At 34.0% G+C, this 13,770-nt stretch overlaps 1 protein-coding gene across 1 annotated transcript in view; it reads right to left on the reverse strand.

Annotated features, from left to right (window-relative positions):
- MYO16 (myosin XVI) overlaps window positions 1-13,770 on the reverse strand; it is a 283,087-nt gene that overhangs the window by 168,147 nt on the left and 101,170 nt on the right. Inside the window, exons 10-12 of the mRNA XM_084292547.1 lie at window positions 7,993-8,103; window positions 5,667-5,732; window positions 3,896-4,023 (exon numbers count right to left, since the gene is read on the reverse strand). Of these exons, the coding sequence (XP_084148673.1) occupies window positions 3,896-4,023; window positions 5,667-5,732; window positions 7,993-8,103 (305 nt within the window). The remainder of the gene's footprint in view (window positions 1-3,895; window positions 4,024-5,666; window positions 5,733-7,992; window positions 8,104-13,770) is intronic.

A 13,770-nucleotide genomic window follows, 5' to 3' on the forward strand; every position in this document is an offset into this window, starting at 1 on the left:
GTGGAGTATAAAAAGTTATTAATACCCCTGTTCACAATATCTGTGCTTTAACAATTTAATTCTGCTTCGAGAAAAAATCCTCTTCTCTGTTCTAAATAGTTGCACCACTAAGTTGTTCAAAATGTAATTTGAAGGATGTAATTTGAACCATATGAAGGATGGTTTGTTTTTTGACTTTTGGTTGGACTGTCTGATTAAGGTGGAGGATAAATTAGCATTGGAGCAGGAAGGCACTTTTCTGCAGTAAAACTTCCATAAAAGTCATTATGAAGCAGGTAAAGCAAAGGCAGCTTATTCCACAGATAAACAAGGTTAAATCAGAAAACCAGTACAGAGACTGTATTCCAAGGGAAAGGAAACAGAGAATTTGAAATCCTATGCTCACAAAGCTGTCACATGATTTCTCTTTTGGCTTCCTAGTATTCCTACATACTACCTGATGGAAGGCCTGCTTTCTATTATTTTTTAAATAACTTTTTTTTCTTTTAATAATACCTTTATTACAACTCTAGTCTTTATATCTTAAAATTAAATGAACAGTAAAAATAAAAAATAAACTCTTTTGAAATAAAAAATCTGAAATTGTTATAAAAAAAAAGTCCAATTCAACGTAACAAAATACAAAGGCAAGGAACACAAGACATTCAACAATCAGGGGAACTTGGATTATCATCCAGCTCTTCTGCTACTTCATGCAAGTCTGGCTGGGCCACTGGCACCAGGAATCTGTCCCTGGTATATGAGTATACCAGTAATCTGGAATGTTGGAATTTTTTGTGATGGACATTCATGCATAATATTTTACGTAACAGGTGATTCATCTTACAAGACTAAAAATTATTTTATTTTTTACATTGTCTCCTTTGTTGCTTGGGGAAAGCCAGTCAACCTTTGGGAGCAGACGGAGCAGAGATCTGACATGTCAGAGGTCCAACAAAAGTGGACCTTCTGCTTCCATAAGTTTAATTACTATAATTGACTCAAGCATTTGTTTGGAGTCAAGAGACTGCAACCAAATCTGGCTAAGGATACAATACAGAAATGGTCTGACCCTGAAGAGCTTCTAGTCTAAACATATCACTACAAACAAGCAGCTGCAGAAATAAAAACTTTAAAAACAAAAACAAGAAAAGCCTGGTGGAAGTTGTATGAGTAAGCGAGAAATTGACAGTAACTATGAGCAGCATTGTATACAGTGAGTATAACTGCTTGTGTACAAATGACTAGTTCATTCACTGACGTGAATTAACAGTGCTTTAAGAAAGTTCGTTGGAAAGGACTTCAGTAAGAAATGTCAAATTCCTGGTTCCCAGTTAGGCTTAAACTTGAAATAAATAATGCTGTTAAGACTATGCCTATGAACCTATGAAACACACATGGGCGGAAAATTTTAAGTAGCACTTAAAGGTAAGAAAATAGAGCCCAGAAGTTTAACAAGGGTTTCAAGACCATAACTTCATACTTAGGCAGCTAAGTTCCAGCTTAGACAAATTCAGGTACCTTTACCTCTTTTCATTATAATATTTGGCAAAAATGTGGGAGGCAAAACTGACTAGACCAGTATGATTAAGGGTTACACTGCATGCAGAATTCATTAGCAACAATAAAAGAGTAATTCATAAATCATTAGTAATGGCCACTAAACTCATGGGAAGTATCTTTCTGTAATTAAACTTTGGCAGAAAACAAAAACAAAACCAGCACTGAACTGAAAAACATTGCTAATAGAAAATAAATTTTATCTCCACAAAATAAACAAGATATTAAGCTTGATGAAGATGAGAGGACTAGAACACAAAAGGTAATTATTTTCTGAAATTCTTTCCAGTCTCTTTGAAAAGATATTGGGTAACTTGATATACTGAAAATACAGTAATAGCCTTCTACAAAGAAATTACTGTGTTGATTTTTTTTTTTTAAAGTAACAAATTCCAAATTTTCTGGAAGAGTTCAGATGAGTTACGCACTGCTATCATTTGGTTCTTCTGTGGCAGCTTATAGTTAAACTAGACATATTTTGAGAATTGCACATGAGAAGTAAAATATTCATACTGGTATGGGACTGATTCTCACTGCTCTTTATCACATCATAACATGCACATTAAAATAACCTCTTCTCACAATAAAATGTAAAATAGTACAATAGTAAAGTGTATTACAATAAAACTAAAGAATAATTATGTTTACACATTCTACTAACGATTTGCTTATACTATGAAGTACTATTATAGTACTTCAAGTAAAATAAATACAAATTATGAGATTTTATTGTATAATCACATCATGTTTCTCTTCCTAATGACAGCAATAAAAGACAGAAGTGTACCCTGTGTGTACTCTTCCCAGAGTACACAGAAAATGCAGAAAATGCATAGAAAAGTATTCACAACTCAGCTTTATAAGTGGGGGTATTTTAAAATTCCAGGCCATATGCCAAATTTACGGCTTTTTTTTTTTTTTTTTTTTTTTTTTTTTTTTTACTTGGGAATGAAAAGTATATTTGATAAGAAACATTGGAGAAAAAGTAAAACACAAAAGCTTGGAGTATTACAGAAATGCAGAGCTACACTTATTTGGTTCTGATACGAAATGAAATACATCTCTAAAAAAAAAAGCAACAAACTGTTGTTCAAGTGAAAAAATCATGAAAAAAAAACATGGTCACTATAGCACATGCCCTAATAGTCAGTAAGCCCTGCTCCTTGTTGTTTATTAGCATAGATGTAACCAAGGTTGCCATTTGTCTCAAAAAATCAAATCAATTCTGCACATAATTAATTTATATTTTATAATTTATAAATGTATATACTATGCAGTTCATATAAATGAACTGTATATACACTACACTTTTTATAAGCTATGCTTTTAAAAGAAAGAAGACTTAATATACAGAACTTTAAATACTCGCAGAAGGCTGTATGCACATAAACAGAATGCAGTAAAAACATCTACATATTATTTTATGATTGTACTTATGCGTTCATTTATACTGTTTTAACTCTGCAACGATATGTTCAGCAGCTCTTGTTAACTACCTCTAGAATTAGAGGTAGGTCAAGAGCAGTTATAAGTTTTCTGAAATTTATCAGCCTTTATTCCTGGTCAAAATCAACCTTTTTTTTTTTTTTTTTTTCTTCCCATCTCTATGAAGCTCCACAAACCTTTGTCAATATTTCAGCCAACATCAACAATCAAACTGATATGATGGAACAAGAAATTACATTGAGCAATTACAACAAATTAATCAGACCCTTTGCTTTCAGGTAGGGTGAAGGAAGAAAAGGGAGGGCAGAAGATTAACGGATCTGGGAAGCAAAATTTCCAAGGGGAATTCAAACTTTCACAATAATAAAGCTGGAATATTTGGATGAACCTCTGTTTCACTGGAAATTTTTAATACATTTATCCACAATCTTGGATGTATTTATTATTGCAACAACACTGTGAATTACAAAAATGGTTAAAGTGCTTTTTGAAGATGGAAGATTAAATAACAAGCTCATGATCACACACAACATGAGGCTGAGATGGAGCTTGAATTCAGAGGTTTATAATTTAGAAAAGGACTTCCCATTTTTTTTCCATTAGGTTCTATTTCTAATTCTTTTCCATGCAATATTAGCAAACACACACAGTGTGTTGAATTCTTATCATTAACTCTTTGCAATTATATCCAGTTAGATGAAGTGGCATTTTGCCAAGAAAATTTAGAAACTTGAAATGTAATTAAGCCTTTTTCAGTTCTATTTAGCTCTAATGTATGACACAGAGATCAGTACACAGAAAGAAATCAGTTGGACAAAAAAATACAATGGAAATCTTAAGTGCTGAGTCCTGGAGGAAATGGCTGAAAGGCAGGAGTTGTAAATTAGTTAATAGAAAGATAAATTTTCACCTGAGGATAAAGCACTGGGGACGCTGTTCCTGGAATAGCATGTGGTAAGCTCTTTCAGCACAGGAAAATATATGTGGGGGAAGTGAGGAACACAGTTTTCCAGAGTTGCTTAAATAAAGCTGAGTAACCTGAAAAAATGGTGAAAATTTGTATGAATACAGTTTAAATCAATTGTTTCATCCCTCCCCTGCCCCCCACTGTATTCCTAATTCTGTGTCTTTCATAGAGCTTTCTGAGCATTATGACCGGAATATATACATATATATGGCACCCTTGAAGTATCTGTGAAGAGATTAATTAAAGAAAACAGAGCTGTAAGTATAAAAGTTCTAATTAAGATACACAAGAAAGAAAAACTATGGCACTCAGCAGTGCTGGGTTTTCCACTGAGTAAAACAAAATGCAATGAAAAACCTGCACACATTTATTGTCACTGCATAATGTTGCAAGTACTTTGCAAGTTCAGACATTTTACTAATGGATTTAAAGAATATATGTATTTGCCCTAATCTGACAGAATTAAATTCTGTACAAATATAACAAAACAGGATACCACAGTACAAACTGTTTCTACAGTTACTGTCATCTCCAAAGTGCTGTCTGTATGTTCAGTGGTTTTGTGCTACTACAGTAGTCAGTGTATTTCAGTGTAAAAATGCAGAATGCATTAATATTATCATCTAACAATTGTATCAAACGAAGCAGCATATATCAGTGCTCATTAATTCATGGCTCTCTATGTCATCTCAGAGAGAAAAAATGCTTACAAAATTATTTGTTTTAGTAAAAGTCTGCTGGAACTAAGAGTGGGAGGATAGCGTAGCATGAAAAAATCCCAAGTTATGAAAAATGATTACAAATCTAAGAAATTTTGAAATGTTGTTATTGAACAATATACATGGTCATCTTTTCATTCCTTCATCATGGATCTTTCATTTTTTTCCACATATACTCTATTTCTAAAATGACTGAGGATGATGCAAATATAGAATCATCTGAATTTACATTATTTGCACCAATCTACAAAGACTACTCAATTTAGTACCAGTGTCTAGGTACTGAAATGTACCTAGCCCCTTATCAGCCCTAACTAGTTTACCTCATAAGGGAAAGATTATAAAGATAAGGGTACTAATAAAGAAACACCTGAAGCACTTTTTAAGGTGCCTTGTGGATATGATTGGACACTCATGGACTCCCGTTTGCTCATATGCTGCCTACACCCAACACAGGCCAGCTCTGTGCAACAACTGCCCCAGTGCAGTGCTAAGCTCATGTCAAGCACTTTGCACTCCTTGCCTGTGGTGTCTGAACTGAATGGCCCGGTGTGGAGCACAGACAGCAAGTTTGAGCCTTTCAGCACCTCTCAAGGTTGTTATCTTCATAATTGCATTTTCAGCAAGGTGTGAACCAAACAATCACTGCATAAAGCATGTTTGTCTCTTCTTCCAAGTCTAGCAATGGCAGAAGCCACCAAAGTCATGTTATACAGCTGGAACTACTTTTAAACAATTGAAAGTGCTACTCCTCATACAACACTTGGCAAGGTGACTATTTTATGTGACTAATAGGACACAGAAAGCAAAAACAGTGGCATCATGGAAGAAATTGAGTTTTTTCTTTTTTCTTTTTCTTTTTTTTTTTTTTTAATTAAGATGTTCCCAACATAAGAAAGGACATTTATTTTAATTAATTACAGTGGTCTGCCAAATTAACTATGAATCCTCTGAAAAAGAACCATACTGTAACATTTTAAAGACAGAATACTTACCATGGTGGAATAAATAGGAAGTTCCTTAAATGGGTTAACAAGCAACAATATATCACCAATGTAGGTCTGGTAGAAGAAAGAAAGACAGACAGACAGACAGACATATAATTCATATATTTGCTTTAGTAAGAAATAAATTAAGTCTTTAAGGATGCTAGTGGTTTTCTTCCGAAAAAAACTTTTGGCAAAGCATCTTAAATCTGGCTATCAACACATTAAATATATTAAATATAATTCAAGAACTCTGAGCTTTTAACTTCGTAACTTTAAATTGAGACCTAAATTTACAATTCAGATAGCATTAATTATTCTTTTTGTAATAAAATAGTTCTTTATAATGGAAAATTATGCACAGAAGAATTGCACTGCATATATTATTGTTATATTATTTGAAAGTTACTTTGTAACTCACCATTTGTTAAACTACAGAAATGTAACATACCTAACACATAAACAAGTTCCTCAAGCAATTGTTATGGGTTACATGACAGAATTTAGAAATGGTATATTCATTACATAGAACTGATACATTAAAATATGTTTCTTGTGGGATAAGACCAAGCAACTAATACATATATAACTATTTCTGTGTGTGTATGTATGCACATAAAAAATAGCAAACCTTCCACTGATTGTAAAGCTGCCAAGATTTTACTATTTCATTTTTAAACACTCGTTTTGAAAGAAATATTTAAGTATAAGGTTGTAGGTCACCCTTGGTGCTATAATTCTCACTCCACATAAGTAGCTGCTACTGTATCACACTCTAGGAATGTGAAAATTCCAGACCTCTGTCTGACAGCAAATCATGCGAACAGTCTCAATCATGCTGCCTTTTTCAAAATGAGATATTTTGATCTGGGGAGGAGAAAAATATTCCCTTCTGTAGCAAATGTACTTTTTTTCCTTCTGAAGTGGAATGGCTTTTTTCCTCACTGTCCCTAGACTTGGCTTCACTGTGGGTTTTTATTGTGGAATGGAACATTATTACCATTATTACACATCAGGAAACACAAAATAAGTAGTCTTCCATACTAAGGAGGATTTTGATTTAGAATTGGGTCCAAGGACTTTTCCTTCTAAGGCTGAGAACCAAATCACTCAAGGATCCAAGTCAGCATTGATGCTGACAACCTACCTAAGTACAATGTCTGCCTTTGAGCAGAATATTAGTCACCACTGTCTATAAATTTCCATTAAGCTAAGGAGAATGCCACAGTAGGTTATGAGATCCTCTTAGGTAAAATCTTCAGTATTTTAAAGTAAAAGAAGTACTTCTCTTCCCTTTTATAAGTATCTGTGGATCTTCCTTAATTCAACTAAAGTTACCTGTATTTCACATCCTTGAAAGTGAGATAAAGAAAAATAAATATTCATACTAAAATGGGATTTGATCCATGCTTCTATAAACCAGATTTTTTATTATCATGGAATACTGTAACACTTAGGATTGCAGTGCCCTTAATTTCAAAGGTATTGGCTGCAACTTGTTACATGTGACATTCCAGTTCCCTGTTATGGTCTAAAAAGTGTAATCAGCTTGTATGTTTAAAAACAATTGCCATGTTTCACATTGACATGGCACTCAACCGTTCAATACATGAGAAGTAAGTTATGAGTAACATATGAACAGGGATAGCATAATTTTCAAGTGCAGATTTTTATCCACAGAAATACACCTAACAAGATGCTTCCAATGTGTAATATGGCAAAATCAAGAAAACCTGTTTTACAGAAATCTTCTTATATTTTTTGCTTGATATCTAGATGATAGAGAACATATAGAATGATTTCTGTAATACAAGAAAAGATCACGAATAATGAAATCTCCCACAATCATTTGTAAGCTTTTTAAATCTAAATTGCTTTTGAATTTCCAGTAATCATATGTTCTATTATATTTAAGTGAACATAATGTTAAAGGTGGAAGGATCTTGTGCTTGGCAGGGGGGGTTGGACTAGATGATCTTCAGAAGTCCCTTCCAACCTTGGCCATTCTGGGACTCTGGGATCTTTCAGTAGTTTAAGAGGGGAAGATTACACACAACCATCAATTTTTATCAACACACTTACTCTGTGAAATAAACATACATAGGTTTTATCCAAGCCTACTTAAAGTGTTATTTCATGTTTTATTCATGATTTTATTCTCCTATATAAACTGAGAACTTGCAGGGCTTACACACATATATGTCCTCACCCATCTAAATATTAGTCATGAGTACTGGTCAGGTTACTGTCTAGTAGTTACAAAAGTAATCCTATTCTTTTACTCTTATTTGCTCTTTTTTGAAGCCTTACTGTTGATAGATGAATAGTAACTCACATATATCTGATTATTATTGAAACGCTTCTGAATCTCATAAAGTAGACTGCTGTCTGTCAGCTCACTCAGAGAAGCCAGGTCATCATTTGGAGCTGGAGGCATTAGCTTGATCTAGAAAACACAAGTTACACAGAGAAATAAAGTAAACTTCCCAACCAGTCATTCTGTACTGTAATGTTTTAATCTGAAATATAGGCTTAGATCACTAGAATTTATGTAAAATGCATTAGGAAACTGGAGGGTTGTCACTCCTCCCATACAATTGCACAATCTTAAGCAAGAGAAGCACATCAAAAACAATTAGCAATGTTAAGGTGTGTAGCTGTGTGAGTTTGATGGGCTCTTAAGAACATAGCCCCCTATTAGAGTGTCATTTGCTATTCCTGAACCCATAAAGATTCCCAGCTCAAGTGCAATTCTCAAGCTCACTTCATTAAATGTTTACGGCAGACGAAATCAAGACTATAATAGTTAGTGTACTTGTAAACTATTTATTGCCTAATATTTAACAAAGCTTTCACGTTACTCTTCATCATAAAGGATTGAAAATTCTATTAGATTTTTTTTTCCTGCAGAATAGAAGGAAGTTAATAAGAAGTGGGAATTGTGTTGTCAAGGAGACCCGAAGAGATTCAGAAACTGCTACTGTAGCGAAAACTGGTGATTTAAATGAGCCTAGTATTTCTCAGACTTAGGAGGAACAATATAAGCTCTGCAAGGCAAAGTGAAAAATAAGGAAACAAACAAACAAACAAAAAATCAAACAACAGAACTGGAAAAAGAAGGAATAAAAGAGCCAGTGACACAGGGAAATGTGATTAAAGACAAAATAGCATTGATGCATCAAGCACAGTGCTTATAAATTATGATCTACATTTAAAATGTAGGTTAATTCCTTTTTTATGGCAGCAGTAAAAAAATATTTTTCCATAACAACAGATTACCTAGAAGCAGAAAATCCTCATGTGAATTATAGTAGAATGATTGTATTTGTTTGCTCTGAGTTTAAAATACTCTGCGGTGTCTATTTTGAGTATGCATAAAGAAAATGAAACAACTTTGTTCAGCAGCAGCAAGATGTCTGGAAGGTTTTGGAGGGAACATGGAGGATATTTCTGGCAAGGAGAAGACCCCAATGACCACGGATGCTGGTGTTTAATAGCAGGGATCTGATCCCAAACTACTGTGTTTCCATTGTTTTCATAGGCTCAAGGTCTAGTCCAGAAATCATGACGATCTGGGTTTTCTTCCTACATTTGTCTAGGCTGCACAGTTAGATATTGCAGAAGAATTTCATCTTAATGAAATAAGACTAACAATCTCACTTTGTCTTCATGTTCCAAGATTCCTGAAACATACATACAAACACTCCTTTCACATGCCACCTTTTTTAGGTGACCATAAGCAAACACCAGGGAGTTTGTAGCCATAAACAAGAAGAATGAAACAGATGTAATTTTGCATCTTCTTTAAATCATAGATCTTCGGCCCAATCAAAATTATTCTCCTAACAATCAAAATTATTCTCCTAACAATAGCAGTATTGAATATCAGTATCAAAATATTCACCAAACAGGGATAAAATTGCTTACTCTTCTGTTTTATCAAGAAGTAAATGATCACAACCACAGAACTACTAGCCTTTATGATTCAAAACAAAATCTTGTTGTTTTTTCCTTTCACATATTTCAGCTTTACTGAAATCCATATGCTGGTATGGTATAAATTAAGTTACAAAACCTTGAAGGCTCCTTTAGTCTATAGAGAAATACAAGTACAATTTGTAGAATATCAACTTCACACTTCATTTAGCACTACACAATGACTACTCATAACAGCATGAGAAAAAACAAGAGACACTTCTTTTTATCAGTATTTTTTACATGCCTGACTCATGGCATGCTGCTCTTTTCTTAGAATCCTAGCTTTAAGGCCTTACTAATCCTAAATAAATTTGGTGAATTAAGCAGTTGCTTACAGCCCAAATCATCTGTCAATACTACACTTGGTACAGCTCAGTTCACTCTTTCCTTCATCTGACTCCAGAACTGAATAATGAGGCACCAGCTTAATCATACAATCTAAAGAAACTGCAAAATGTAGCTAAAGTAACTCTAAGGAATCACGCACAGTATATGTGAAGCCATGGTTCATCACAGATGAAACATATCTGTAGCAGGAGCTGTAAGCTCACAGCTTCTGTTGCCCCATAATTTATGGAGCACCTTTTATTTGTGGAGAGCACACTTTTACTCTTTTCTCGACCTCAAGTGCTATGGCTACCACTGCATTTGTGTTTCTTGTATTAGCTCTATGCTGAAGATATTCAAAATAATACCGGGGCCTCTGGCAAACTTCTATTTTGGGACTGATACAGTGCCTGGAAAAAGGTGGGAACCTCCGCTCTCATCTTTAAATATTTCCTTACTATTCCTCTAAAGACAAATACACTCAGTAGAAAATACTGCCTAAAGCAAGTGTATTAGGTAACAGGCAAACTCCTCACAGAAAGCTGTCTCCTGTCTTTATCGGCTCTACAAACAGGCAATAAATGATGACTACTAAACCTCATATGCATGTAACAGCATGAATATTAACAAAAGCTTTTTCACTGTTTTTCCATTCATACACTAAAACATGGAAGGCAGACATCTAATCTGCATCCTATCTGCAACAGATGTGGAACTAGACAAAGTAGCAAACTGTAAAAAATGTAAGGAAAATGTACCTTGTAACAGTAGCTCTATGAAAGGTACAGCCTGAATAGATCAAGTGAAGGCTCCCCCCCCCAACACTTTTAATCAATTTTAACTTTATTTCTTATATCCACAGATTTTCAGTAAAAGATTAAACAGACAGAAAAACAGTACCTCATGGGGGAAGCCCTTAAGAAGAAAAAGGAAAAAAAAAAGAAAACCATCTTGCTTTTGGATTCTTTTGAAAATGATCCAAATAAGCTCAAGACAAAGATTATTTAGGAGCAGAAAGATAAAAATTGTTCATCTTTTTAACCCTAACAAAAATCTGGAGGCTTCTTTCTTTTCATTTTCAAAAATGCTAAGTTCTCAGTTCATACTTTCGTATGTTGGAAAACAGATACCAAAATACAAAATTTACATGCTTCATAGGCTTCTATGCCTTTACCATAGTTGTAAGAGTCAGTATTAGACCAGCTGCATGCACATAGAGGAACAAGAAAGCAGCAGTGCCCAATTACACTTTTATGATGCTTTCTATTTCCTGCTTTCCCCATAAAATTGAAACTCTCATTTCATTAATCCAGAAAGCAATAAATGTACAAATGTACAAATGAGTGAGTATTTCAAGGAGTTAATTTTCTAGATTTAGCTGATGTAAGCTGTACATGTAAGATTTACTTATCCCAACATGTAAACTCTGGAGATACATGCGTATGCCAACCAAACATTTCACAATGTACCTTTTCACAGCCCTCATTTTCCTAATTCAGTCTTTTTCAGAGAATATGTACTCTGAAATGATGGAGTGCTGAGAACTATCAAAATCGTATTATGGATATTCCCAAATAGACAGGAAAAAAGGAGAAATGCTGACTTGCTTCTCAAAATATTTGTACTTTCAGGTTCAAAAAGCAGAATATGAGTTTGAACAAGCCAGACATAAACAGTTAGGGACTGCAGGTTGCCTGCTACATTGCCTTCTACATTAGTCTGTGTCTTTCTGACTGCTTATTCTGTGGGTATATTCCTCATCCCACTAAAGTGAATGTAGATTTTTCTGTCACATAAAATATACCATTTCTTCCTTTTTTTTAATTATTTTTATTTATTTATTTAATTATTTAATTTTCATGGCAGTTGGATGGCAGGCTCGCCATTCAGCAGATGAAAGACAGAAGCCTACAGCCTCCTTCCCTTACCAGGGTGTTCACCTGGCTTGCAGCATCAAAATGGGCACAGGTCTTTACTATGTTCCCTTGTGCCCTATCAAGACTGTGCCATGAAATAAGTTTCTCTTAATTTACTTTCCGAAGCTCTCATTCCATATAAAGATGAAATCTACACTAGGCTATAAATAAATGTCTTTATTTCTAAATAAAAAGGCAGTTGGATTAGAGTATTGGCCTGTGGTTGTCCATATTTTCTGCAAAGCTAATAAACTTCTTTGTATATTCTGGGCCCAGATAGAACTCATGCATATTCAGGTACCTGGGCACCATTCAGGTATCCCATCAATGGTCATTTCCAATAGGCAATTTGGACACAAACCCATCTTTTAAGGGAGAAAATAGTTTTGTTTTAAGGATGATGGATGTTCACAGGACCACCCCACATAGCCCTAGGCTAGAGAACAGGCTCTTGCTTGTTTTATTTCGTAATATACATATAGCCAAAGATGCTGATTCCATAGATTGATGGAATCAATCCATATAAAGTGCTCAGTTAATGTAAGTGCTCAGTTAAACTCCTGGATGCACAAGTAAGGGAACCCAAGTCTTTCACCATCAACATATTATTCTAAAATGTACAAACAAAAAGTTTAGAGTTTGGTGGTTCAATATTTTGTAACAGAGCCTTTGCACTAAAACTCACAGCTCAGTGAGCAAGAAAATCACATAGAAACTGTAAACTGGAGTACTAGAAAGAGAAGAAATTCAAAACATATTAAATTCACAAATGATTGGACCTGGCCATAAACAGTATTTACAGTATTAATAACCTATTTGTGGATGTCTACAAATTCTATTCCTATCATCTACTTTTTTAGCATACAGATGAGTTTTCTCTATTTATTCACCTTGATGTATTTATCATAAGTATTACATAATGCATATTTTACAAGACAGGAATAAAAGAAAATCAGTTATAAATACATCATTAAGTTCTAAGACAACTATGCTTTATGAAGTTATTAGTTTTGTGATTATTGTAACGTTAAAAACAAAGATCCCTATTCACTCCTTTAACTTACATTCACATAACAATATTCACTGTCTGCGCAGATAATGGTCTCTAATTATTTTTATTTTTTTAATTACTTACGTCACTAAACTAAGTATGCATTGTAGGTTGTACATGTAATAATATGATATACACAGTTGGTCCTTGTGTATGTGGTAAGTGATACTAGAACAACAAGAAGGGCACCTGAGGATACTCTGTCACATGTTTCATATGGCCTAAAATATGTAAACAAGAATTATAAGCCAAAGATAAAACATTTAAAAAGACCTAATTAAAAATATATATATATTTATTTGTAGAATGAAAATGAAGCACATAATTTAATTTTAGGCCAATCAAAAGAGCATCCTTCCAGCTGAGAGGAAACAAAATTGCCAGCTATGCTAAAATTCTGGAAATTATTCATATTGCTTTCTTTGTTTGGTATCACAGACCTTGAAATTACATATGATCAAAGAACAGCTTTTACCTAGAAAAAAAGCAAAAGCTAACACAAGCCAAGAGAGACCCAAAATGCTTTATCAGTGTAGTCATTTGACAGCCATCTCCTATACTTCATGCAACAAAAATCTTGCTTCATGAGAAACAATATTTTGTTAAGGTTCTTTTACATTATTTTTGCAATTAAAAAAAAAAAAAAAAAAGCTACATATAAATTTGAGCTGTTAAGTTTTCTCAAAACCAAAAAATTACAAGCTTCTCTATTAAAAATGCATGTTTCAGGTGTAATAAGATTATTTTTTTTCTCTGATCCTCCAGTAAAGGCCTAATCTGCATGCCATATTGCCTAAGAATGTATGATGCTACTGACACACAGCATAGGAAATATCATGCT

The sequence above is a fragment of the Netta rufina genome, assembly GCF_964035555.1.
Source record: "Netta rufina genome assembly, chromosome: 1".
Taxonomy (NCBI): Eukaryota; Metazoa; Chordata; class Aves; order Anseriformes; family Anatidae; genus Netta; species Netta rufina.